The sequence below is a fragment of the Pelodiscus sinensis genome, chromosome 2, assembly GCF_052426305.1.
Source record: "Pelodiscus sinensis isolate ZL-2025 chromosome 2, ASM5242630v1, whole genome shotgun sequence".
In the NCBI taxonomy this organism is placed as follows: Eukaryota; Metazoa; Chordata; order Testudines; family Trionychidae; genus Pelodiscus; species Pelodiscus sinensis.
In genome coordinates, this window is record NC_143053.1 from 222,291,711 (window position 1) to 222,319,702 (window position 27,992).

The 27,992-nt window shown below is 40.7% G+C and overlaps 1 protein-coding gene across 1 annotated transcript in view; it reads left to right on the forward strand.

Moving 5' to 3' along the window:
* Positions 1-26,352, forward strand: part of SLC39A12 (solute carrier family 39 member 12) — a 38,034-nt gene extending 11,682 nt beyond the window's left edge. Inside the window, exons 5-12 of the mRNA XM_075919817.2 lie at positions 6,113-6,284; positions 11,466-11,638; positions 13,559-13,711; positions 15,203-15,313; positions 17,514-17,574; positions 21,436-21,594; positions 24,043-24,230; positions 25,803-26,352. Coding sequence (XP_075775932.1) covers positions 6,113-6,284; positions 11,466-11,638; positions 13,559-13,711; positions 15,203-15,313; positions 17,514-17,574; positions 21,436-21,594; positions 24,043-24,230; positions 25,803-25,931 — 1,146 coding nt within the window. The 3' untranslated portion in view covers positions 25,932-26,352. The remainder of the gene's footprint in view (positions 1-6,112; positions 6,285-11,465; positions 11,639-13,558; positions 13,712-15,202; positions 15,314-17,513; positions 17,575-21,435; positions 21,595-24,042; positions 24,231-25,802) is intronic.
* Positions 26,353-27,992: the final 1,640 nt, after the last annotated feature.

Here is a 27,992-nt window from a genome sequence, read left to right on the forward strand (position 1 = left end):
TTCAATGTCAGTTACAAAAGTTCAGGCTGGCTTGCAAATATATAGTACAAAGAGTAAATCACTTCAATGAGTAACATTTATGAATTTTGTACATTTCTAAAAGCCTTTGCACTTTGGACTCAAGTCAAAGCAGATAGTATCTTCTAGTAAAGTAGGCTTGTTTTCCTTCTTTTGAGTAACCCAGTCCTGCAATATGGTTGCCACCTTCTCCATAGGTGGAGAATGACTTGTGGTAGCATTTGGGAGGTGCACTGTCCCTCTGTGCCTCTGCCAAAATTATAATTGCTAGCTGGGTGCTCCCTCAGGCCCCTGTTCTGTTCTTTTGGGTGCTGCCTCCCTCCTGCACTCCCTGTGGTGACAGGAGCTGTGGGAGAAGCAGAGCATACCTCAGCAGGTGCACTTGTTCTCTGCACTCCATTTCCCCTTGGAAGTGTGAGGGGGCACAACCGCTGCCACTCTGCCATTCCAGGCCCACCTTGGAGATCACCAAAGAAATGTGCCTGGAGGACAGGATGCCATGGGCCGAGCAATGGTGGGAAGAGGTGAAGTTTGTGGGGCTAGTAATGGACAGGCCCCCTCTGGCCTGCCAGGAGTCCCAGGCAGAACTGCACAATCACTCTAGCTGGGACTGGCCTACAGGCTGGAAGTTTGAGACTGCTGCTCTTTTCTGCTAAGCATTTTTAAATGATTTATTTAGGAAGTGTTAACAAATTTATCAATCTTCACTATGAAAATATCAGAAACAAAATACCCTGCTTAACATTTACATTAACAAAAATTGTGCTTTGCTTCCTCCCAGCATCTGCTTAGGCAAATAGTTTAGGCTCAGTCTGTGCTGGGCAGTGCAGAACTGAAATTGGCCAGCTTAACATGCAATATCAAATTAAATAAAGCCTTTACGCCAGGGATGGTAAGACTGTCCTTGTGGAGCTCTGGTTTAGATTGGCTCTTGGTAGCTGGACACTGACTTTCCTCAGCCTTTTGGGTTTCTGGTCTTTGGTGTGACCCAGTGCCTCAGAAATCCCAAAATCTTTCCTTGGGAGGAATATGGCGGGTCAAAGGATTCTCCCTGCCTTGTAGCTCCTTTCCCTGCTACCCTGTCTCCAAACAAAAAAAGGCAAAACCCTAAAAATAAAAATGAACCATTGTCTCTGACTGGTTCTTGTGGTGTTTCTTTCAGTTCTGTCTCTGGCCAGGATCCCAGGCAATCTGGGAAATAGAATTTGAGCCTCTGTAGCCATTGCTGCTGTAGTACAGATGCAAATCCCCAATAGGCTTAATGTGGCATTTCAAGAGTAACACTTCCAAAGGGGTTACATTTCTTAATAATGCATTTTAAGAAGTCTAGTGGTTTTACTTCCGTGAGTGGATAAAAGATGTGCATCTGGCTTTCATTTAAGTATTCATTTTATGATGTGGAGATGATACAATTGCACCCGGACTCAATGCCATCCTGACAGTTGTTTATCTGAATGATTTCATTTTTATGTTGAATTCATATCCCATCAGTATAATTATTTGCATTCTGGCAGACCTCAAAGGAGAGTCATGCCAATTAGCCAAGTAGATGTTTAGAGCAAATGTGGCCCCAGAATAACTTAAATGAATATCATAAGCCAGTAGTGATGCCAAAAATACAAGGCAGAAGGCCAGTTTACAAAACTGAGCACTTTTTGGAACTTGGACTTCCAAGACTGTCCTTGAATCAAAGGGCACGCATGCAGGGGAGTTATTCCAGGCATGGCAGTCAAGCTGAGAGCCAAAGTATTTTGTGTAGCCTTTGAAAGGCTTGGAGAGAAGATATTTGCCATCCTTTTCTGATATCCAGCTTCTATTTTTCATTCCTTTTCTCCTCTTACTATTTACATTTTCCTTGACAGATTGTTCCTTTAGAAGAATTTGTATTTGAATGTTGTTGCTAAATTTATCTTCTGTTTTCCATGTCCCTAAGATAGCCAGTGTGTTCCATTAGTAACAGATGCTGTTACATGCAAGAGATGGACTGGTTTCTTGCTTGCCTCTGCCAGTTCAATTAAGGGATATAATTTAGTTTTTTTCAGGTATTAGTTTCACATTTTGATATATAATGCCAGAAAAATAGGTCACTGCAGACCTTTTAAAAATCATCTTTGTCTTCAATAATTTTTAAGGCTCATATAGAACTCAAGCAAATAGTAAGATGAAGTAATAAGAGCTCTAACATTTAGTCAGACAACACTATGTAGCTCATGCCTATATGTTGATGTATAGCTTCTCATTAAAGAAGTCTATGTGAGATAATAAGAAGTTATGCATCTATCCGTAAAACAAAATGTAAGCTGTATTTATCTTTTCCTGTATTATTCCTTCAAAGATCATATAGATTTCTTTCACTGGTAACAAAGACCCTTATCTTTTCCTCTTCACATTAAAAGGCATACAGAGGCTAGGGTTATGGCAGAAGATGCAAAGGTTCTAGTCACCCACTTGCATTTGGAAGGCATATAAATCCTTGTGTTTCAGGGCAGATGACAACTTTTGATAAATAAGGGTTAAATTCCCCAAAGACAGATTAGTCTGGAACTGCCATGTGACAGGGCTTGACTCACTATTGTAGCAGTTCCTGCTGGCTGTTCTAAGGCTTAGCTCTGAATGCCAGTGTCCTTCTTCTGGTGATGTCTTGCCACAATCACTTCTGTTTCAGAGACCCACACCACACCCAGGACTGAGGCATCCTCTTCATGATACAGTGCTCCAACTCTGACACACTTGTGCACTAAGCTCTAGAGGTCCTAGGTTTGATTCTGCCTGCAGATGACTGAGGTCTGCTGGCATTACACCAGCAAGATGTCCCTCTCCTGCCTCTGGTTCTTTATCATGAGGAGCAATCTGCCTCCCTCCGCCAGGTTCTGGACCCCTACTGCAGCCTGTCCTGCTCCAGCATGGGTTCCTTTGTCTGCCTGGGTCCTCTCTACCACATCCCTGCTAGATGGAGGAGATGGCTCTCTGCTAAGTCCACAGCCATCATTGCTGCAACCCTCTTGAGAGGCCTAGCCTGGTTCTCAGGCACACATTTGCTATCCTGTCTTCTTGTAGGGGTACATGGCCCTCCATATAGCACTGACAGCCAACTCTTTGCCTTCCTTTGGATAGGGGCTCCCATGGTCCTTCCTTTGCTCAGCCCTTTCCTGGGGCCTTATAACTTGGCTTTGGCCTTATAGATCAAGTCTAGCCAATCTCTTCTATTGGTGCCCCTACTTCCCACAGGCCCAATATGAACATCCCCCTCCTTCTTCTCCTCCTCTTGCCTCTATTTTCTACCCATTCTTTGGGTGAGGCCTCCGTCATCAATCCCAGTAGGGCCACTCTGCCTTACCTTGTTCTTGTAACATCATCCTGCTTTCCTGATCTGGGTGCCTTCCTTCCCCTCTTGATCCCTGCAGTTTCTATGGATCCCCTTCCTTGTGACTTGAATAAGTACATCTGCTGCTATGCTAGCTGGGTCCTATAGGTCTTGTGTCTCCCATTGGTTTTGTTGGATCTTGAGTATCTACAGCCACAGGATTTAAAGCTGCCTTTACTGCTTTTTAGCCCTTTTTTCAGGGGTACCAACTATGAAGGCCAGTCCAGTAAGATATATAAGTCCTCAGCAAAACATGCTTCTGCATATTGTAGCTCCATTTTCTCTCCTTGCTTACTATTCTCTCAAGTAGTCTTTCCAGTTCCCAATGTATCAAGGACAGTGGTCAAACAGTTTTAGTCCCTCACTCAGTTCCTTTCTCTAAAGCAGGGTTTGGCAAGATGCAGCCCAGAGGCTGGATCCAGCCCATCAAACACTTTGATCTGGCCTGCGGACGGCATCTGGTTGCTTTCTATTTATATCCTGCCGCCCGTGCCATCGAATTTTCAGGCAATGGCTCAGGCAACAGGATTCTATTTAAATGGCTCCTAGCACCCAATGGTGGTGCTACCCCAGCAGGGACTGGGGCCACAAGCCTGTTAAATAGCAGCAATTTAAAGGGGTCACAGCCTCACTGCTACTGCATTGCCTGACAGCAAGGCTTATGGCTCTGGCCCCTGCTGGGATAGTGCTGCATCCGGGAGCCCTTTAAACAGCCACAGCCACCCCAACCTGCTGCCAGGCAACACGATAGCAGCAGGGCTGGGAGATGCAAACCCTTTGCTATGTTTTTAATTCAAAGCCTTCAGCCCCAGACAACTCTGGAGGGAGGCTAGTCCCCAGCCCTGCCCCTTATGCAGGTGGAATCAGCACATGGCCACATAACAAAATTCATTAAGTGGCCCATCTGCAAAAATTATTGCCCACCCCTGCTCTCAGGAGTAACCAACTGCCCAAGTTCTTGACCACATGTGACAGGATTTGATTCACCACTGCGGTGCCCTCTGATGGATGTCCCAGGAGTTAGCTCTGCATGCCAGGGCACCCTCTTCTGGTGATGTCTCACCATCATCACTTCTACTCCAGGGCTCCACATCACTCCCAAGACCACAGCATTCTTTTCATGACAGAGCCCTCCAATTGTGCCACACTCTGTGTCCTCCCCTTCCAAGGGGACAGTATCACAGTCCCTTCATCCAGCCACTTGCTCAGTAGTGATTGGGGGTTTGGGTACACCCACTTCTCCAGCTCCCAGCACAGGGACCTGACAGATGGCTACCACTTCCTGCATCCCCTCCAACTCCTCTATAGATTTTCCTGGGCCCTATCACCCTCTTTGCCTTTGCATCAGGGCTTCATCCTGTGGATTCCTGCAGCCTACCAGGAGCTGCATTTAGCTCCCTGGGTTTCTTCCTGCATCACTACTATGTTCAAAAAGCTTGTTGCCCTCCACCTGCAAAGCTGCCAGTCCTCCTCCCTCCTCAAGTTCCAGGGAGTAACTCAAGCTGCTCTGCACTGCAACTCTTCTTACACTGCCTGCCCAGCCCTGATTGGTTGTTTTTAGAAGCCTTTATGTGATAGGCTGCCTCTTGTGCAGCCTCCCTAAGGCTCTATTAACCCTTGAGAGCCCAGTGTGGGGCAGTCACCTCATCACAAACCTGCTGCAAGATGTCTTGTACCTTCTTCTGGAGAAGCTGGTGCTGGCCATTGTCCGTGTCTCAGTACTTTTTAGATAGACCACAGTTATTTTTCAGTAGGGCAGTTCCTCTGTTTTCCTGCCTATTGTTCTCTGGTGGAGGCAGATTGCAACAGTCTGGTGGCATGGGTCCCTCCTTCCCCCCATGCTCATAGCAGACAGGATTTAGTGAACGAGCGAGCAAGTGAGTGAGTGAGTGAGCAGTTAAATTAGGTTGCATTCATATAAACTATCTGGAGATCCCAGCTATAAATCACACTTTATAGGTCATCATTTCTGCATCACTTGTTTCTACCTATTTGGGAGAGCTTCCATCAGCCCTCCCCTTTCCCAATTCATCTTAGCACATTGCTGGGATCCTGCCACCCTCTCCTCATATAAGGGTGAAGGGAGGATGGTAAAAAGGGGGGAGGGTATCTTTCTACTGTACCAGATGTTGGGAGCCCTACTCCCTTTTTCGAGCTTTTAAGCAAAGCTTAATAATTCCCATTAGCTCTATCTGTTCTGAAGGACACAGACATAAAAAACTTCACTGCACTACCGCCACAAATATCCACCCTGCTAACTTCCTAACTTCTACTGACTCATAATGGGGCAGCACAGGCCATCTTTTAACACTAAATAGCTATGAATGCTAGCTGCTATTAATAGTTTTAGCCCTCAAAATAGTCTTAATTGAGAAATAAGCTATATACATATTTAAATATGATAATAGGCCGGACCCTTGGGTGAGGTAAACTGGCTTCAGCAGAAATGACACTGACTCACACCAGCAGGAGATCTGGCCCATTGAAATGTGAAATTGAACATGATGTATAATGGTTTTTATCAATAAACAAAACTTCATTATCTTTGATTTTAAAAGATGTAACCAGAACAGTACAAATTGAAAATGAGATTTTTCTTTGATATCCACTTTTTTTTAAAGTTCACGATTCCATGTCATTTAAAAAATCCCACGAATTCACAGTTAACCTGAGCATCAGACTCCATTAATGGCATCTATATTTAGTAACCACATTTAATTTCCTACATAGGCTTGCTTCACTGCCAGTGAGCTTATGAAGATATTTTTACAAAACAACTCTTCTTCCATTTCCAAGGAACACTTCAAGGAAATCAGTCCAGCCATCATTCAGCAACTACTAAGTTGCTCCTGTCAGCTTACAGAATCAAAGCAAACAAAGCTGCCACCAACAACTCTGGAAAGTGAGTTTTGTATCTTGCCAATGTACAATGTTGCATTGTGCTAATTCAGGTGAAGAACTGCAGGAGTTTAGCTTTCTAGAGCCTTTGTATTTGTTAGTAACTAAAAAACAAAGCACACCACTGTTTATACAGACAGTAGGGCTGTGTCTAGACTGGCAAGTTTTTCCGCAAAATCAGCTGCTTTTGCGGAAAAACTTGCCAGCTGTCTACACTGGCCCCTTGAATTTCCACAAAGACACTGAAACAAAATACAGGACTATGTAGCACTTTAAAGACTAACAAGATGGTTTATTAGATGATGAGCTTTCGTGGGCCAGACCCACTTCCTCAGATCAAATAATGGAAGAAAATAGTCACAACCATATATACCAAAGGATACAATTAAAAAAAATGAACACACATGAAAAGGACAAATCACATTACAGAACAGAAGGGGGATTAAGGGGGGGGAAGAAAGGTGAATGTCTGTGAGTTAATGATATTAGAGGTGGGGAAGGGGAGATGTCTGTGAGTTAATAGTATTAGAGGTGATAATTGGGGAAGCTATCTTTGTAATGGGTAAGATAGTTGGAGTCTTTGTTAATTCCCCTGCGGAGAGTGTCCAATGCCCACAAAACAGACATTAGACAGGATCACAAAGAAAAAACAGTTGCTTGTCATTTCAACCAGGAAGGACACTGTCTGAATGACCTGCTAACCTGCATCCTACTTCAGAAGACATTCAAATCTGCACTTGAAAGGGAATCCTCTGAACTGGCATTCATGCTAAAATTCAACACTCTCTGCAGGGGAATTAACAAAGACTTCAACTATCTTACCCATTACAAAGATAGCTTCTCCAATTATCACCTCTAATACTATTAACTCACAGACATCTCCCCTTCCCCACCTCTAATATCATTAACTCACTGGCATTCACCTTCCTTTCCGCCCCCCCCCCCCCCACACACACACACATCCCCCTTCTGTTCTGTAATGTGATTTGTCCTTTTCATGTGTGTTCATTTTTTTTAAAATTGTATCCTTTGGTATATATGGTTGTGACTATTTTCTTCCATTATTTGATCTGAGGAAGTGGGTCTGGCCCACGAAAGCTCATCATCTAATAAACCATCTTGTTAGTCTTTAAAGTGCTACATAGTCCTGTATTTTGTTTCAGCTACACCAGACTAACACAGCTACATTTCTATCACTTTTCCACAATGACACTGACTTCCTACTGTAAGAAATCAGTGCTTCTTGAGGAAATACAATGCGGCTCCTGTTCGGGCAAAAGCCCTCTTGCGCAAATCATTTGCGCAAGAGGGCCAGTGTAGACAGCACAGTACTGTTTTGTGCAAAAAAGCCCCGATGGCTAAAATGGCGATCGAGGCTTTTTTGCACAAAAGCGCGTCTAGATTGGTATGGACGCTTTTCTGCAAAAAGTGCTTTTGAGGAAGAGCGTCCATGCCAATCTAGACACTCTTTTCCGCAAATGCTTTTAACCGAAAACTTTTCCATTAAAAGCATTTGCAGTAAATCATGCCAGTCTAGACGTAGCGTAGGTGTAATTGAGATGGTGTCGTGTCCAGTAGGAGGGAGAGGGACTTACTTTGCCATTATGTTTCTCCACTTTTCACTGATGTAACTTTACTACTTTCAGCTGGGTTACTCTGGCATAAAACTGGAGTAGCACAATGATGAATCAGGCCTCAATGTTGTAACATCTGTTATTTTATACCATGATGTGCTGAGACAGCGGTGTTAAGATGCTGTACAAAATGTAAATATGTATGAAATATGAAGATTTTAACTTTGTGAAATGTTCACAGGAAAAGTGAGATAGATGTTATTGAGAAAGTGAAATATAGCAGCTTTTCAGGGTTATCTACTGTCTTATAGCTAGCAAAAATGAGCTGTAGGCTTTATACACCTTGGTCTGTAGAAAGAAACAGTTAGAAAAAAAATCTCAGGGGACATGGTACCTACATCTATTGCATTGTACCTTACTCATCTAGGCTACATCTAGACTGCAGGCTTCTTACAGAAGAAGTTTTTCACGAAGAGACCTGGAAAAACTTCTCCCAAAAGAGATCATCTACACAGCTAAAGTGCATCAAAAAAGCAATCTGCTTTTTCAAAAAATAGTATCCACACTGAATGGACACTCTTGCATTTAAGCTGTGATTACTATGGACGGAGTGTCCACCAGAGCACCTGTGCTTTTTCGTCTTTCCTCTTCTTTCGAAAGAACTCCCTCTTCTTCATCCACAAACGCCTTTTTCCAAAAGATCTCTTTTGGAAAAAGGTTTCTTCCTCATAGAAAGAGGTTTACCAATGTTGGAAAAACCCCTCTGTTTTTTTGATTTTTTTTCGAAAGAATGTGATTGCAGTGTGGATGTAAGTGAAGATTTTTTCGGAAAATGGCCATTTTTCTGAAAAAAACTCTGTAGTGTAGACATACACCTAGTAGCTTCACAGCTTGATGGAGGCTAACAGATGTTCCCTATGCATCTTTCCAGTCAGCGATCTGTCGCAAATAGAGCTTTAGCTCCTAGAAGTTCAATTATTAGTCAAGGTAGACAAGGATGTAACCCCATTTTCTGTGTGTCCCTAAACCTCTCACTTGCCAGAAGCTGGGACTGGATGAAAGGAGATGGATCATGGAATAATGCCCTGTTCTGTTCATTCCACAAAGCATCTGGTACTGGCTGCTGTTGGAAGACTGGATACTGGGCTAGATGGATCATGGGTCTGACCCAGTATGGTCATTCCTATGTTCTTAAATTGGATTAAATAGGCTGCTGCTGGAAATGGACTAAAGCGCAGTTCCATGTAATGCATTTATACTGTCAGCATGCATGGTTGACTAAACAACATAGTAGAGCATTGGCTGGAAGGACGTGTGTAGGCACCCCACTAGGACTGAGAGACAGGAATTTAAAAATAGCAAGAAGTATTGAGACTCCCCCAGATTGTTACTTATTTTCTTCAAGTCTCTATTCCTGTAATGTCTCACATTCTTTAAAGTATTCATCCTCACAGCACCCCCATAAGGTAATGAAAGCAATGTTATCTGGGACTTGAATATCCAGAAAACTTGGTTAACCAGTATTGCTCCCTGCATCTTTAGGCAAGGGTGCCTGACTCCTACCTGTCCAGGTGACTGGCCGTTGCAAAGCTTCTGACAGCTGGCACTGCCGGCTGCCATCATTAGCAGTCTGTCGAGGAGGGCTCCCTGGCAGCTGGTCCACTTGTCTGTTTGACACCTAAGATGGCTCTGTGGTACCTCGTGGAGAAGAGCCACCAAGCTTTCTCAAGGGAGCAGGAGTTGGTTGCCATTTTTTTCCTCTGGGCTGAGGCAGAGCAATAATTTGAGTATCTGGCATATTCAATTAACCAGCAACCCCCACAAGTGCCAGATAACATTGTACTATCAGCCCCATTTTACAGCTGGGGTACCAAGACACAGAGAAGCTAACTGACTTGCTAAGGCCATACAGAAAGTCTTTTGTGTAGGTGGGATTTGAACAAGAGTCTCTCACAGGTCAGGCAAGAAGCCTGACTACTTGGCTAGACTTTCCTTCCTCCTAGAATGATAATCTCTTTGGGGTGAAGCAAATCATATGTGAAAGATGAATGCCTTTAGGATCACATAGGCTTATTTGCAGAATTAAGGCCTAAATTTGGTGAATCTTCCAAAAGAGAAAATAGGTAAATGATCTGATATAAGTAGGGTGACCGTCCATCCCGTTTTTACTGGGATAGTCCCTTATTTAAGCCCTTCTCCCACTGGCCTCACTTTTTTAAAAAACAGGTACATTATCCCATATTACCCATGCATTAGAGGGGGAGGAGCTGCCAGCGCTCAGTGCTTCAGTCCCACAGTGGGAAAGGGAGAGCCGTCAGCACTTGGGGCTCCAGCGGCTGAATGTGCAAGCACCAGTGGCTCCCCTCCTCACCCTGCATGCTGTGGGGCTGAACTTCCTCCCTGCAGTGGAGAACATAAGAACGGCCATACTGGATCAGACCAAAGGTCCATCTACCCCAATGTCCTGTCTGCTGACAGTGGCCAATACCAGATGCTCCAGAGGAAGTGAACAGAGCAGGGAATCTTCAAGCAATCCCTCTCCTGTCACCCATTCCCAGCCTCCAAAAGAGGCTAGGGAAACCATTCCTACCATGGCTAATAGCCATTGATGAACCTAATGGCTAATAACCATTGATGGAGAAGGAAGGGTGGGGAGCTGCCAGCACTTGGAGCTTCAGCCACTGGAGCCCCCAACACTGGAGGCTTCTCCCCACAACACACGCTGCAGAGCTGAAGCTCCAAGTGCCAGTAGCCTCCCCCTTTAGGGATAAAGCCCTGACCGCTGGCAGGCCCCCCCCACCTTTGTGTCCTAAATTTGGCTTAGGGAAATATAGTCACCCTAGATATAAGGCAAACATAGCCTAGTGACTTGAACCTAAGATTGGGAGTTTCATTCCTCACCTTTTCAGTTAGTTGCTGGGTGGTCCTGAGTAAGTCACACAGGCCTAAGTTATGAAAAGTGTCTGATAACGTAGGATGCCTTAGTGTTTGGGCATGTGCCTGGAGATACCTAGGATCTGATGTTCTGAGCCACCAATGCATGAAAAAAAAAAAAAAAACTTGATGCACCCACTATATATGAATGCTTTTGAATATTTTTGCTTTAATTTCTGTTCCCTGTCTTCCACCTCACAAGGGTGAAGGTGAGGCTGTGGTATTGATTAGCTAGTTCATGTTGTACAGCATCTTGATTATGTATGCACATACATATGGGCAACCTCCCAATCGTAAGGAAAAATTGGTTAGTGTTCTGACTACATCCATAAAGGAAGTGCTGTCCACACCACAAACCAAACACAATTTGGAACAGAGGCTTGGTGTGTTCACAGGAGGCCTATGACCTATCTCCTAAGAGCAGATTTATTTCTTTAAGGCGTGAAATTCAGTGCATAGGCTTGTTTTACCTGAAGATCCATAGCCAATGTATGCTTTGTCTCGGACATGCTCCCTTCTGTTATACTGCTTGTCCCTCATATATAGCAAGATAATGTAGTGCATCTCAAGAATTTCCTGACTGTTTATTCAGAGAACTCAGAATATAGGGCCTCAAGTAATTTAGACACTGAACTGTTAAAGCTGTGCTTGGTTTTATTTTGAATCCTTTTCCTCAGAGTATGGCTACAGCACTGTTGCCGTTTTACTTATCACTATTGGATCTATGTTTGGTACAACCCTCATTTTCTTCAACTCCTGTCAAGAAATCTATACACTCATTTTACAGCTGTTTGTGGGTTTAGCTGTTGGGACCCTCTCTGGAGATGCCCTGCTACATCTTATTCCACAGGTAACATGCCTGATTATATATTCAAAATAAAGTGTGCGTATGTGTATGTGTATGTGTATGTGTATGTGTATGTGTATGTGTATGTGTATGTGTATGTGTACCTAGTGAAGCTGCACTCCTTTGATTCCCCTGAACCACTGATTGACTGGAACTCAGGTCCTCTAATCTTTATAAAATAAAGCTGACCGTGAGATCTGAGAACAAGAGGATCAGCACTCAGGGCTATGTAAAAACAGAAAGAGATATTCAGGTTGGGAAATAAGAAGCAGAAGCCAAAGAATGATGAGCTCTGAAGAAACAGATATTCTTTTAATATAAAGGTACAGATTGATCCAGCACTCTGGACCTGCAACATCCGTGATCTGGTATGTTTTTAGTTAGCCAGATGTCCACTTATCATGGGTGTAGACAAGTTTCCCAGGGCGCGTCTACACTGAGGGTTTAACTTGAAATAAGTTATGGAAATTGAGCTATGTCAATTGCATAGCTTATTTCAAAATAGGGAACATTTACACAGCACTTATTTCGAAATAGAGCACTCTTCCTCTGACTTCCCTTATTTCTCATACAATGAGGGTTACAGGAGTCGGAGTAAGAAGTCTTCCAGCTTGACAGTATTTTGACATTATTTCGAAATAACTTCCTGCTGTGTAAATGCTGACTAAGTTATTTTGGAATAGCGCTAGTTATTCCGAAATAGTGTTGCAGTGTAGATATACTCCTGGTCCCTTAAAGTTTGTTTACGGCCACCAGTCCTGGCTCTCAGTGTTCTGTGCTGCTGTTTAGCTCTGATTTACCCATAAATGTCCTCTAAGTATGCAGTAAGCAGTGAAAGTGTTGGTATTGCTACTAGACAATATTGACCTGCCATGATCCGGCACATTCTCTGTTTCGGAACCAATCAGCTCCCGGGGATGCTGGACTGGAGAGGTTCCATCTGTATTTAGTAATTAAAAGATATGTAGAGGGTTCCTTCAGAAAATATAAATGGCTAAAACAGGGCCAGTTCTAGGTTTGTGTGGGGCTCTGTGTGGAGCCAATGGGGAAGGTCTCAGGCGTGCTTTAGTAATCCATTAATCTGGGTTAGGGAACAATCAGGGACAGGTTGATAGCTATTTGGCTTGTGGTTATTCAGTGGCAGGTGCAGGTGTGTTTTCTCAGCTGACAGTCAGGGAGGTCAGACTGCTGGGCCTTATTTCTTCCCTCCCTGGGTTGTTGGAATGGATTCCAAAGCTTAGAATCCATAGCAAATGCACAACCTTATGCAAGCTTCACACTCCATACATGCTCAAGGCAGGTCATGTAAAAACTGATTCTAGAAAATGTCTTCAAAGTTTTCCATGAGCATCAGCAGCTCTATCCCCCCACGTTGTAAATTTCTCAGGGCTTTCAGAGATATTGTCCTGCTGTCATGAACTGCAATTAAAACATCTCAGTGACAGGATTTTTATTTAAATTCACAACATATATTTTATGTACATGACAGTGTAAAAGAAAAAAAAACAAGCCTTTAATTGGTTATTCATTTGGTTTTGTTGTTTTTCTCAGTATTGCACAATTCTAAATAAGTAACTCAGTGTTAATTCATTATTTTCTGGATGGATTTGACTTTTGAAAATGATCCGAACAACTTTTTAAACTGTAAAAGTCTAAACAAAATGCAAAGGAAATACTTTTGTCACTGTAATTACATCTGCCTCTAGAAATAATATTTTTACTGGCAAGAGAGGACAGAACCATAATGGAAGTCATTAATAGTTAATTATGTTCATCTACACAGATGACCAGCACAGCAACTTAAAATACATCATAAAACCTGAGAGCAGTAATAAAAGGAAAGTTGAGGGATAAAACTTTTAAGGCTTACTCTAGCAAAAGTCAAAACAATGTTTTCCCCTTTTATTTCACCTCCTTATCTAGATTCTTGGTCTACATAAGCATGAAGTTCAGGAGATGGAACACATCTATGAAGGGAAAGAATATGTTTGGAAAATGTTGGGAATGATTGGAGGAATTCATGGATTTTTTCTGATAGAAAAATGTTTCTTTCTTTTGGTATCACCAAGTGATCAGGTAAAACTTCTTATTGCACTATTTAACATCCTTCTTGATTTGAGATTGTATATTACACAGTAAATTTTTAAAAGTTTTTGGAAAAACAATTTCCTTATTTAAGTGAAATGAAGAATAAACCACCTTTTCCCAAAATTGGTCCCACCAGACTTACCTTTCACTTCCATGTTGCATAGGTTTGATGGGTTTAACTGTAAAAAAGCCAGTTATTTTAATTACTGGATTCTATAAGCAGACCTCTGTAGCTAGCATGGGAATAGGCAAATAGTATGCCTCTGTATGAAAGATAATGAGAGTTTCTTTGCATAGGAACTGTTTGAAGAGCTCAAAGACAGGCACTTTTTTAAATGGCACTTTAAGGAATTATATTTTAAAATTTACCAAATTGCTTATAATTTTCTACCCCAGAGGATTTTGAAAGTTAGTATAAATGTTGAGTTCTGAAGACTCCTGCATTATACCAGTATTGTCTCCTTGTTGGCTGCCATGCTCTCAGTAATTCCATTATTTTATCTCAGTGTGCCTTGTGTTTGAAAATGTCATTATGCACCAGGATATAATGTAGCACAAAATGTGATGCTTCATTAACTCTCTGTGTATGGGAGGCCATCTTAACACCAATTTGCTGTTGCTGTTTTACAGAGAATGCTTAATCAGAGGCTTCATTTAGATATTTGGGTCCAAATCCTATATTCTTCGTGTTCCATAAGTAGAGTCCTGCACGGATACAACATTTGTATCTGCATCTGTATCCACCAAAAAGAGCCGTGTATATGCACTTTTACATCTGCAGATGCAGATACCCATTGTTGTAAGGCAGATATCTGCAAATTTACAGTATTCTAGATACAAGATTTGTAGCTGCATCTTCATCCACATCCTTAAAAATGAGCTGCGCGTATCCGTATCTGTGGATGCAGATACTCATGGATATAAAGCAGATATCTGTGGATTTGCAAAATTATATCCATAATACCTATTACCTTTGAGGAAAACAAGATTCAGCCATAAAAAATATGTTAAATGAATAGCATGTGGATATTTTGCAAACTATGATATTATATGGGTATGTTTTTAAGATTTTAAGAGCAAAGTTGAAATCTAGCATATAAAGAATAATTAATAAAGAGAAAGGGACTTTGTAATATTTCCACAAGACTTTAATAAACCCATTCAGTTGAGGGGCATATGAGCACTAAACATTAAATTATTTGTTTATTTCAGCTTGTGACTTTAACCTTCAGTTTTTAAGAAATACTTTCCTATAATACCCTAAGGTTCTCACATATTTTTCTGGTTCAGTTTGCAGTTTTCTGAGCTGAAAAGACATTAGCAAATGTTTATCACAACTAGCATTCTTTTCAACTGTTTTTATTCTCAAGTCAACAACTTTCATAGGTCAGATAAATGCTAAATCTGAACATGAAACTGACAAAGGCTGCACCTGTGTTCATCTGGCTTCAGAACTAATTGCAAAGCATCTTCATCCAGCAGGGCCTTTCCTTAGTTAATGGTCACTTGGGGCATTCCCACGATCTTCCAGTGGAATCTGAATTAAATGACCATTCAGGCAGAGGCAAATCTACTTCAACCATACAGTTGGTAGGTTACTGATATGATATACTTTACTGACTCAATTTCCTTCTTTCTCTGTGTCTCAAAAAATAAACCCAATTAACTTCATAACTAAATAGTATTTTTCAGTGTTTATTGATTTTTTTTCCTTCCTCATGACCTCAAAAAAGAATGTATTGTCAGAAATCATTAGATTTGTTAGGTCACAATAAACATATTCAGATATACCTGTAGATTAGCTTTATAAATATTTGTGAATAAAATATGCATCAGGTTGATATAATCAACCTCCATATATTCCATTTGTCCAGAAGATTTTTAAAACATTTGCTCTCTTCCTGGTTTTCCAATGTAAATTACATGTCTAAGGCGCTAAATCCATCAGCCTTTACAGCAGCAAAACTCCTTTCAATTTTCAATTTGGAGTAAGGACTGCGAGATGGTGTCCAAAGAGAGTACAGTGTATAATTAGTTACCAGCTGAAAACTTGGACCACGTGAGCTAATTAGTCCATTAATATGAATAATATGTAAACAAAACTGGATGGGCTGAAAATAGTGCTTTCTTATTCGGAATTCTGTAGGTTCCCATTTGATCTATGGAGTGTGACTAAGCAAATGTTTGATAAATACATACAGATATAGTCAATTCATTATACTGATTGTTTGCAAGCACAGTTTTTTCTTCATATTATATGTAGTTTCAGGATATGCTAATTATAGTCTTATTATTTTAGTCAGAGAATCTAAAACTTTTCCATATTATAGTCCACATCTTAACGAAAAGAGGGTTATCAACAACTGCCATATGAGCTACTATTGAGTTAATGAACACAGTTTGGGAACTGCTAACTGAATGCTTGTAAGCATACCAGTGAAAATAATTTACTGAATTTTGACCCACAGGGTCACTTCCTGTTTTTTCATTAAGTAATTAACCATTGCTTTCAGCTGGCAAACTGCAACATCATCCTACAGCTACGTATTAGTAATATGAACTAGTGTGGCTTGGCTTGTTTGGGTGAGAGCTGCCCATTTTTTCATGATAATGTGGGTGACAATGAGACAAATCCCTGCTGACTATGGGAAGAGAATAAAAAGACTCTGACTTTTCATCCTGGAAAAGAGATGACTAACGGGGGATATGACAGAAGTGTATAAATTATGAATGGGGTGGATAAGAAAGTGTTATTTACCCCTGGGGTCAACTCCTCTGTCTAGACAAAAGCTAACAGACAGAGCAGAGGAGACACTATGCCACACTCAAGGAGACAAACATCACTTTCCACTAATCATTTTATTGACTCTTTTATTGTTTTTTGGAAGGGGTCAGAACTTTCATGCTATAGCAGTAACTGTGACTGAGGAAGTAAAACTTGCTGTACCACAACTTTGATGAAAGTAATGAATTGGGTCTGAGGGCATTTTTATTGCATATCAAACAGCCTTATTAGCACATTTTGAGGGACAGAAGGGGAACATGGGAAGCGAAGAAGCATCTGAGGAAGGTGGGAAGCGAAGAAGTATCTGAGGAAGGGCTGGAAGTGGGAGTAAAGACTACTAAAATCAGGGACTTCTGTTACCATCTGCACACAATGTTGGCACCTATTGTCTCAATAACCCGGTGGTCAAACATCTTAATATCTGCCTGATTGCCACATATTTGTTTTCATCTCTGTGAGTCTTGCAATTTCACAGAGAAACTAATAAGACTATCTTAGGCCTGGTCTACATTTAAAACTTACTATGTCACTCAGGGGTGTGAAAAAATCATATGCCTTATATAATGCTGTAGCATCTGTCGTGTAGACAAGCTCTTTGTTATGGATGCCAGTCTTCACCACTTCTCTTTCAAGATCCTTTAGCTTCACTACAGTGAAAAATGGTACCAAAATGCTGACTTGTAACTTAGTCTTTTTTAAGCTCTGCATTTCTCTCTCAAAAGTTTGTTTCATTCCTGAAATGTGATTTTTCTCAGTGCACCCCAATGCTACTGATATGTTTTTGTTTGGTCTGAAAAAGACTGTAAGCTTCTGGGGGCAAGGACAGTCTCTCTTTTGTGCAGCGTTCAGTAAATAAGTTTAATGATAATCATGGTAAATATTATAGATGGCAGCAGCTAAATTTTCTTTTAATGAACAATGAATCTATTTAGGTTTTCACTGTTTAATAACAGCTAATTAGAATGACCACTTGATTGCTGATCCAATATCTTTCCTTTTAATTAGAGAAGTCCTGAAGATTCTGAGTCTGAAGTTCCTCCCGACAGCAAGGTGACAAGCAGAAAGAGTAAGTATTGATAAAAAGATTAAACAAGCAGCACAAAAATCCTTCAGGCCTGAGATTGGATTGAATGTGTGAAACTGGCTCAGCTCTGTGTTTTCTATGTATTACATCACCACAGCTGATTCTGCCTGCCTACATAATTAAATCTCTGCTTAAAGACCTGTTTCCAGCCAACCAGGCCCATAATTAGAAAGTTCATTAATCTTATTCTGGTGTTGCTTGAATATTTGTTTACTCACCATTTCAAACTACTTTACTGAAAGGGAAACCCTCACATATTTACTACCATAACCATTTGATAATTGTAGACCTTGCTTGGGCCTTTTGCTTATTTCAAAAAAGAAAAAAATATTGAAATTGTCATCACTTCTCATTTTCTGGTTCACCTGCTATACTATAATTTCCCTTCTGTAACAGTAATGAAATGATGGTTATTAAAACCAGTGGTGACTTATTCCTTATATGGAATTCTGGGCTCTCCATCTATCAGTAGCTTTAGACTGAACTAATATCTCATTAAATAGTTTTGAAATCATTTTTACTTCTCTGCTCTGCTTTTCCTTACTTTAGAAACTAAGAAAACATATTATAGACCTAGTTTTGCTCTTGATTGTACCCAAGTTTTGAGGTTGCAGGTATGCTGCTGGGAAATAACATTTTGCCTATAATCTATATATTTCTCTAATTCTACTCCCCTTTGTCTAGTGACAATCAGTCAGGCCATGATGCTGAATTCTTGATAGTTTCACTGTCTTCTGTTGCCCTTCAGTGTTATTCGCTGATGTTGTGAAATTCATTTCCATTTCAGGACATAGATCTCATTTTTGGAAAACTAGATTTCCACTGCTTGAATCTGACCTTCCGTTCAGCACACAATCTACTCCCAGTTTTGCTATCACTATCTACTTCATCTGTAGTTTTGTTTCGGGGTTGTTCACTCATCACTCTCTACTAATAATCTAAAACATATTCCACACAAGGTCAAGATTATCTGCTCCAAGCACAGAATGCTGGTATTTGAGTACATTTCCCAAGTACCTCTTTATTAGTATTCTCTGATTTCATGTTTTGGGTAGAACTATCAATTCTCCTTCTGCATTAGAAGATAAAGAGTAATATTTGTTTAAATATATGTTTTTTAAAATAACTAACTTTGGAAGGTTTTGTACTAATTTTTTTGTACTAAGATCCCTTCTGTCAATATAAACAACCAATATTATCATTTTATAGTTGTGTTTTCTGATTCACGTTAGACTAATCAGAAGTCATGTCAGCACTTCTTATGAGCCCCCAAAACATTGAACTACAGCCCTAGAATAAGCAAATGTAAGAGTTAAACCACTACCTTGTTCGTCAGAACTTCAAAAGTGGAATCTATAGTAGAAATGCTACCCATCCGGTGGCTCCATGAAAATTAAAAAGCAGAGTTCCAATCCTTGGCTTTACACAAAAAGTCCACTTGAAATTTGCAAGTGAAATGCAGAGTTGTTCAAAGAAGAATTTGCATGCAAATACTCATTTTCTAGGAGGTACTATAAGAAAGTTTACATTCACAGCAGTAAAGTGCATTGACATAATTGCTAATAACATGATTTAGATTTAAAACATACTAAAATAAATGAGGTTAAAAGCACTCCAATTCTTTCATGTATCTATTTACTTAAATTTCAGTGACATATGTTCACATAAGGTTACATTAGCACAAGCTTTAAAATGCTTAGCACTTCATAAAGTTAACCTGACTCCCATTTTATGTTATAGATAATAGACTGAAATGAATCTCAGCCATTATAGTATGGTTGTTTTTTTTCAACAACTGTTGCTTAAATGACACTGGCTAATAACAACTTGAGCCAAGCCACAATTTCGCCCTAACCAGTGCATATTACAAACCATAAAGTTAATGTAGTGCAGCAATCTGTTATTTCTATGAAATTCTTGTCCTCCACTATTGAGGATAAACTGCCTGTAGTGTTTAGAAAGAGCTATGCAATCTGGGGACAGCCACGTCTGGCTCTGTGAGCTGGCAGGAAAGTCTACTGAGCTTGCCAATATTGCTGAATCCTCAGAGCTTTCAGGCAACTGGGGAGGATTTTCTGAATACAGTTGTAAGACTTTTATTTTCAGAGTGTTTTCTTTTATAATAGTTTTGAAGACTTCATTTCTAGCCAGTTTACGTAAGAAAAACATCTCTCCTGTCTCTTTTAAAACAGTCTCCTATACAAAAATGCCACTGCAGGAAAATCTCATAACAACAACATTGAGTGGGGTCTATGGAATGCCACATTACATCCACAGGTTGTCATGCTGTAGCTGGGGGCAGGGAGAGAGAGAGAGAGAGAGAGAGGAAATAGACGAGTTCATGGGGGCAAACTCTGCCACTGCCTCAACAACTAGACCTTGTCAGTGGGGCTGAACCAGGAGAGTTTCACTCTATGTACTGAGTGGAGGGACAGTAGGTAGGATTCCTGGGAGAAATGCAGTTAAGCCGTGTAATCACTAAAGCAGAATGGATGTACCAAGGGAGGTGCAGAACTCCAGGAGCTAGGTATGGGTTCACTTGCTGGACATAGTCTATTCACTGTAGAGCTGTGGCAGGTAGCTGCTCTGCAGCTTAGGGAAATGGTTCCTTCCCCCATCCAACTCCTCAGCATGCAACCCAGCTACTGAGGCTAGGTTCTTGGAAGAGGATTTGCCCAATATTCCTTAACTGTTCCTTCAGCATGCAAGCTACTAGATCACTCATTTAACAAAGGTCAGAAATGATTCTGATTGGACACTATATCTGTGATGGTGGTTTGAGGCTGATTGTGTTTTGGATTCTATTTCCTGTGAAATGCTAGGCTCAGAGATGAGAACATGATTTTTCTGTTGTTCACAATACTATCATTTACCTGAGGTCTGTTAGGCAAAAGACTAGGCAGATCCACCCTCCCAGTATGCTGATGACCTTATGAGCACAGCTGAGCCACATCAGCAAGTTCACTTGTTGGATTGCCCCACCTGACTGACTGAGGAAGCCAGCATACCCATCCTTCACCTCAGTGACAGTGGGAGTTCCCAGGCTGCTCAATTCACATGCTTGCAGCTTCTCTGCTTCTCATCTTTCTTTAAGAACTGCTTCTATCCTGTCCTCAGACTTGCTCTAGCCTAGACCGTGCCATGCACCTGGCCTGTTTCAGTCACATGCTAGCCTTGCTCTGGCCTTGGAGCTAGCCTTACTTGTGCCTTCCCTGACTCCAAGTAATCTGGTTCTGACCCTTATCTCTGATTTCTTGCTCTGACTGTCTTGACTTCTGGCTCTGGCATTTAGAGTCTGATTATGGTTCTGATCCTGGTTCAGACTCTGCCTTGAACCTTGGTTCTGGTATTTGGATTTCTACTCTTGCTCCAACCACTCCACCTGCCTGCCAAGAGTTGGTCTCCCAACAAGACTAAATTCTTCTCTTACTTATAGATGTGCAACTCTCTGGCCCACTATATGAAAAGCCTACCTTTTAAGATAGAAGTATTTAGAATTGGGGGTGGAGGAAGAAATATGCATTTTAACAATCCAGGGTGAAGTTTACGAGGCACACAGAAGATAAATTACTCAACTGGCCTCAAACCATCTTTTCGTCTCAACAGTCTACCTAGTAGTAAAGGCCCAAAGGAAGCTACTTCCTAGTATGTGCATCTCTGAATTATTCTATTAACTATTTTCTCATGCTGAAAATCTTGAAACTGCTGTAAAGATAAAAACAAACTGGGTAGTCTATATAACCCTTTTGCAACATAAAACTTTAGTTCACTGGGGGAAAATATTTGTAGGAAGCCTAAATTAGAAGCAGCATTTTTCTTTTTACTTTTGACTTTGCTCCCTAGGTAAAGGAATTAGTTTGTTGGCGCTAATGGTTTTGGTGGGTGACAGTCTTCACAATTTTGCTGATGGCCTGGTAATAGGAGCAGCATTTTCATCCTCAACAGAAACAGGTGTGACCACGACGATTGCTATCTTATGCCATGAAATTCCCCATGAAATGGGTAAGCAAATATAAATACACCTTCTTCCTAAGTGGTTTAAGTAAAAGAGCTATGGCTCTCTGTTTCTGGATTTACAAAGACATTTAGGGCTAGCTCATGCCCTGTTCTAATACAAGTGCATCTGGTGGATGGGATAAAGAGAGTGTGTAACTTCCTGCATCCCATCCCTTGGATAAGCAGTAGAAGAGAGTTCACTCTAATGCTTGATTACTGCTCCAAACCATATCCCCAAGCATGCATGTGTGTCAGCTGGGAAGGATGGGGTTGGCACCAAGTGCATATGCTGTGGTTTCTAGCACAACTTTTCCTGTGTGTTGCTTTTGATTGAAGCACTGCTGGCATCACTCTGCTTCAAGCTTCTTACCAGATAGCTCCCTATCAGCACGAGATATTCTTCTCCCGACATTAAATTTGTTCCACTGCAGCCAAAAAGAAAGAATACATTAGGACAGTACAAGTCTTTTCATAGTGCATAGCAGTGATCCTAATGATGCTGTGGTCCAGAGCAAGTGAGAATGCATGGGCACATAGGCATAATCCACCACACAGTAGTCTTGCCATCTGTTCATTTATGCTCAAACACAGAGCAAAACTGTGGAGAAATGTGGATGCAGAGTGGCCAGATGAAGAAATATGGGGTTAAATGAAACACTTAACAACTCCCTTCCCACTTTGGTTTTACTTCTGCAATTAGTAGTAACCAAATCTGACCAGATAACTGTGCTCTCCATATTGAAGAGGGGTTCCTGGCACTGCTCTTCCTGCTCATTACCTTTGACCATGCATATGCATGTACATCTCTCTAATTCTGTATTGTGGAGAATCATATCTCTCATAAACAAACTATCTGGGACGAGTGATGACAAAAAAAACCTGTTGTTTTTTTTCTAGCAGACAGCTCTTTTTCAGATCTTCTTTCTATGTGTAGTTCAAAAGCTTGTGTCTCACCAAAAGAAGTTGGTCTAATAGCAATTACCTCACACACAGCTTCTCTTACTAGCCAACAGGCCAGCATGATAAAATAGCAGATCATTGGAACTAAACTCTTCCTTTTCTCTATTGTTTCTTCATATTGCATCTTTTCAGTAGTCAGAAGGCTATGTATGGCCCCCAGCTTCCTGGAATCAGCCTGATCAGTTTCAACAGCTGCTGAATCTGGAGCCTGGGACAGAACAGCTGGGGCGTTGCCCGGTAGGTTCCCACAGGACCAACCCGGCAGCACCCCAGCTGCTCTACCTGAGGCGTCCTGCAACAAAAGCCTGGTCTGCTGGGGGGGCACACTAGCTGCGCCCCCTCACCCCTGAGCACCCCAGGGAGACCCGAGCAAAGCCGCACAGGCAGAGGGACCCCGCCGCCCGTGTGGCTTTGCTCCTTTGCTCCTGTCTCCCTGGTCTGCTGGGGGGGGGGGTCCAGCAAAGCTGCTGGACCCCCCCCCTCTAGCAGACCAGGGACACCCGAGCAAAGCCGCCGCCTGGGCGGCTTTGCTCGTTTGCCTGGGAGCAAAGCTGCCCGGGCAGCGGGACCCCCGCCGCCTGTGCGGCTTTGCTCCTGTTTTCCTGGTCTGCTGGGGGGGTCCAGCGGCTTTGCTGGACCCCCCCCAGCAGACCAGGGGGACAGGAGCAAAGCCGCCCAGGCGGCGGGGGTCCCGCTGCCCGAGCGGCTTTGCTCCTGGGCAAACGAGCAAAGCCGCCCAGGCAGCGGCTTTGCTCGGGTGTCCCTGGTCTGCTGGGGGGGTCCAATGGCTTTGCTGGACCCCCCCCAGCAGACCAGGGAGACTGGGAGAAGCTTTTCTCGCCCCGGAGGACACGTAAGTAAGTAAGTGTTACGAACTTATCCGTTCGTAAGTGCGGATCCAACGTAAGTCGGATCCGCGTAAGTCGGGGACTGCCTGTTTTGGATCCTTCTCTAAAAGAAGCATCCCGAGGGCTGATTCTGATCCAACTTAGACCAAGGCAAATATGGGGTAATGCCCCTGAAAAATGCAGAATTATACCAGTGTAAAACCTGTGCTACTGAGATCAGAATCAGCTCCTGTTTTATTTTTGAGATACAATACCTGTAAGTAAAGACCTAAATATCATGTTACAGACAATCACATGATTTCCACTGGCAAGTTCCCAATCAAGAAAGATTTAGAAACTCTGGGAAACCATGTGACTTCACATTTGCATGTGTCCAAGTTGGAAATGTCACAGAACATTAAGAATTATTGCAGAGCCCTCCGTTCTATAATGTATGCTATCTTTAGGAATACCTGAACTAATATGACTAGATATGTAACTGTGATAGCTGCACAAACTTGCAATCAATTTAAGGCCAGCCCTCCAGCATCAAACACACTATGTGTGTTTGTAATTCTGTCTAAGCTATTATTGATTACTTATCTGCCATGTAATCATGCAAATATTTTATCAGCTAAATATCTTTTATTTTATTTTCTATATGCAGGAGATTTTGCTGTGCTGTTAAGTACAGGGCTTTCCACAAAAATTGCATTATTAATGAATTTTGTAAGTGCACTAACTGCCTTCATAGGGCTTTATATTGGCCTTTCAGTATCAACTGACTCCTGTGTTCAGAACTGGATTTTTACTGTCACAGCTGGAATGTTCTTGTATTTATCATTAGCAGAAATGGTGAGTACTGCAGTATCTTCTACTATACTTTCCATTTCAGAGCATGCATATCAAATAAATATAGGAAAAGATTTTGGGCAGGGATGGTTTTCCACTCTGTTTTTTGCAGCACTTTGTGTAATAAGACAAGGTGCTGCAAATAAGACAAGGGTGCTCTTCCCCATTCCCACCTTCCCACCCCCACACTTCTCCCCACCCCCACCCTCCCACCCCCATTTTTAAATTTCCTTGGGTCACCAAGTCTATGGTTGGTGCTTACATTACTAATACAATGAACATGATAAATTAGAAAAAAAGGAAAAAATAAAGGATATAAAGAGAATATGACATGGTGTGAGATTGAGGATTTACATTTTATGGTCCAGGAAAGAATAAAGAATATTTCCAATTCTGGTTCAAAATTTGAACCAAAGTGTTTTAAGAATTAGTATCCAGGGCTTATTAAAATTCAGATCTTTCAATTAGAGCCAAAATTTTGAGATACGGTTTTGATTTTGGCCCATTTCTTGCTTAAATATTTTCATCAAGTTGTGAAGCATATAATGAATAAAGGAAACAAGTAAATACAGCAATATACCAAGAGAGAGGGTTTCCCAACCTATGGGTCAGGACCCAAATATGGGTCGCTATTACATTTCAAAAGGGTCGCCAAATGTCTCCTCAGGTTGCTCTGCCCCCTCACTTCTCCCCACTCCCACCCTCCCACCCCCGTTTTTAAATTTCCTTGGGTCACCAAGTCTTCCTGAATTGTCAGAATGGATCCTCATCTGGAAAACGTTGGGAACCGCTGGCTCTAGATTTATTGTCATAGGTTGATTTGGACGTACTCATGATAAGTTTGAGAAGGGCTCCATATGATGTTGTTATATATAATAATAATAATTAATAATAAACAAAATAAAGTTAAATGAGATGCATCAGGCTCAACGTTGTATATTTTCACAGGCTAGTATAGGACATACAATTAAGATACATTATCCTCAATATAGTGATTCAAGAGATCATGTAGGTGAAAAGTCAATGTGTAAATAGCTTTTACTCTGATGCTAACCATTTGGTGCCTTTGTATCTGATCTATGGAGAAAATATAAAAGGTGATTTTTAAAAGCACAGTTAGCGAATTATGCTTTTAATTTATGTACCCATTAAAGATCAAGTCAATAGGAATTTTGCCAATAATGTCAGTGGGAGAAGGACTAGTTGCTATATATAGTACAGAAACAAAATAATCAAAGCTGCTTTATTCCCATAAAAAGGAAGCACTAAGTTAAGGAAGTGTTTTCTTATATTAAGTTTCTTTAGAAAAATTGAGAAGCCAACACGTTTTGGATGCTCATTTAGTAATTCTTGCTGATGGTGGTAAAAGATTCACAATGATGGAATTAGATTAACTGAAATATTTCACTTTGAATATTTGTGATAACATGCAGTGTTTACTACAGATTTGCAACTATATTCAGAAACTCACAATTCAAGTTTTTTTATATGAAGTTTGTCTGTTTTCCCATAAGACTTTTTTTCCCAGAGAAGAATATATCTGGCTCTCATTCTGCTATCTTATTCTTTTTTTAGCTTCCTGAAATGACTCACATTCAGACACGGCGACCCTGGTTGATGTTTCTTTTACAGAACCTTGGATTATTGTTAGGTTGGCTTTGCCTCTTTCTTTTGGCTATATATGAACAGAAAATTAAAATATAAAGCTTCTACTGGAAATCTCTAAATATCAGTCATGAATTTCTATAGCCTTATTTCTATTTCTCATGCCTGCTATAGTGATTTATAAATTAAGTTGGTTGGATTTTCATATCTAAAGCTAAGTAGGTAACAACTTCATTTTATTAACTTATTGTTCAGATTTTGTAATTTTTTAAAACATGAATGTTTAGATATATGTTTTATTTGTTATTGAGTTTACCAAAACTCTAATGATCAGACTTACAGGCATTTCTGGTTAGTTTGTTAAGTCCATTCTAGTTAAATGCTTCAAGTGACCCTTGCTACTCTGAATGAAGAAAAGAATACACATTTTTATATACAATAATCCAACTGAAAAGGAACATAACTGAAGAATTTGAAATATAAAATCTTGTTATTTCTTAATGCCAAGAATAAATTTCTATGAAACTGAAAAATATAGTCAAGCTGATTTACTGAGTTAAATACAACACAGACTCATTCCAATACAAAGTGCATTATCTATCTTGCTGATGTACTGACAAAGTTTTCTGGTCATATCTTGCTGGCCCATTGTCCAAAATGAAACAATGTCAAACAAGTGTTAAAGTGACACTGTGACAATATTGGAACACAGTCAAACAATATCAGAATATCCACTTATGTCTACATTGTATCATGTATATTATGCCTATTGGGATCTATGGAAGCCAATCAGTTCATTAAATAATGTCATTGGTCAGAAAGTAGTTTTATTCATACAAATACAATACATTTTGATGAAAATCTTTTCCTAACGTCTGAAGTGTGCTCAGATCCAGCAACCCTCTCTCATCAGTGGTTTTATGCAAGTAGCCCCTGTTGACATCAGTGGAATTATTCACCTGGATAGACCACTCAGTTAAGTAAGAACTGCAGAACCAGCCCCTAACTTTTTTTTTTTTGCCAAAAACATCCTGACTCTCAGGTGCTGTGTAACTTCAGACAGGTATTTTATAATTAAATTCTGAAATTTATTTGGGATATGGATTCTCCCTTCCCTCATTTAATTTCTATGGTAAATATTTGCTCTTTGATACAGAAAAACTTATTTCTCTTATTTGCTGAAAAAAAGAGAGACAGCTACTGAACATATTTATGATCTTTGTATAACCAAATGCATATCTTTCTTCTTGTCTCTGTCTTAGGTACTCATATGGCCCCCATTATCATAATATTGGCTTGTCTCCCAGTCTTTCATGTATTTATTCTAACATCTCTGAAGTAGGAAAGTACTGTTACTCTCACCTTACAAATGGAGTATTCAGATACATGGGGACTAAGGACAAGATCTGTAAAGATATTTTAAGCTACTTGAGATGCAGACTAGCTCATAATGGGATTTTCAAAAGCATCCAAGTGCCTAACTCCCATGGTTTTCAATGGCTGTTAAATATCAATGTGCTTTTGAAAATCCTGCTAGGCATCCATCTACATCTTTAGGTGCCTAAATACCTTAAAAACCTACCCAAGTTGACACAGGAAGTCTTTGTCAGTATAGGGAACATCATCCTTGTATCCTGACTCCCATGCTAGCAACTGAACTACTTCTACTCAAGGAGCATGACATTATAATGCTGCCTATTCTGTTAGCTTAACTTTGAGAGATTTCAGTTTCATTGAGAAGCTGTGACTGATGGCTCTCTGTCCCATATTCACATTTTCTAGGAGTTTGTGTTTAATTTTAGTAAGGTGAGATTTCAAAAAATAGATCTCCTGATATTTCATCTCCTCATGATGGAGCTGAGTCACTAAATGACCTTCAACAGACAGTCATTTCAAGCAATTGCAGGACACTGCTGGATGTAAGAAAATCTATTCTTGTTACAGAAAGGGAAAGTGAATATTGGAAACATTTGTTATTTTAAAGAGCAGAGCTACTGTATTTTGAGTGTGTTGTACATGCAGTACCAAAGAAAGCAAGGCTACCAACTGAACAAGATTTTTCATCATCATTTGAAATTCAATATTGAAATGTTTTTCTACCTGTTGTCAAAAAGTTTCTGGAAAGAACAATGTTTATATTTTTTTAGTATATTTTCCAAA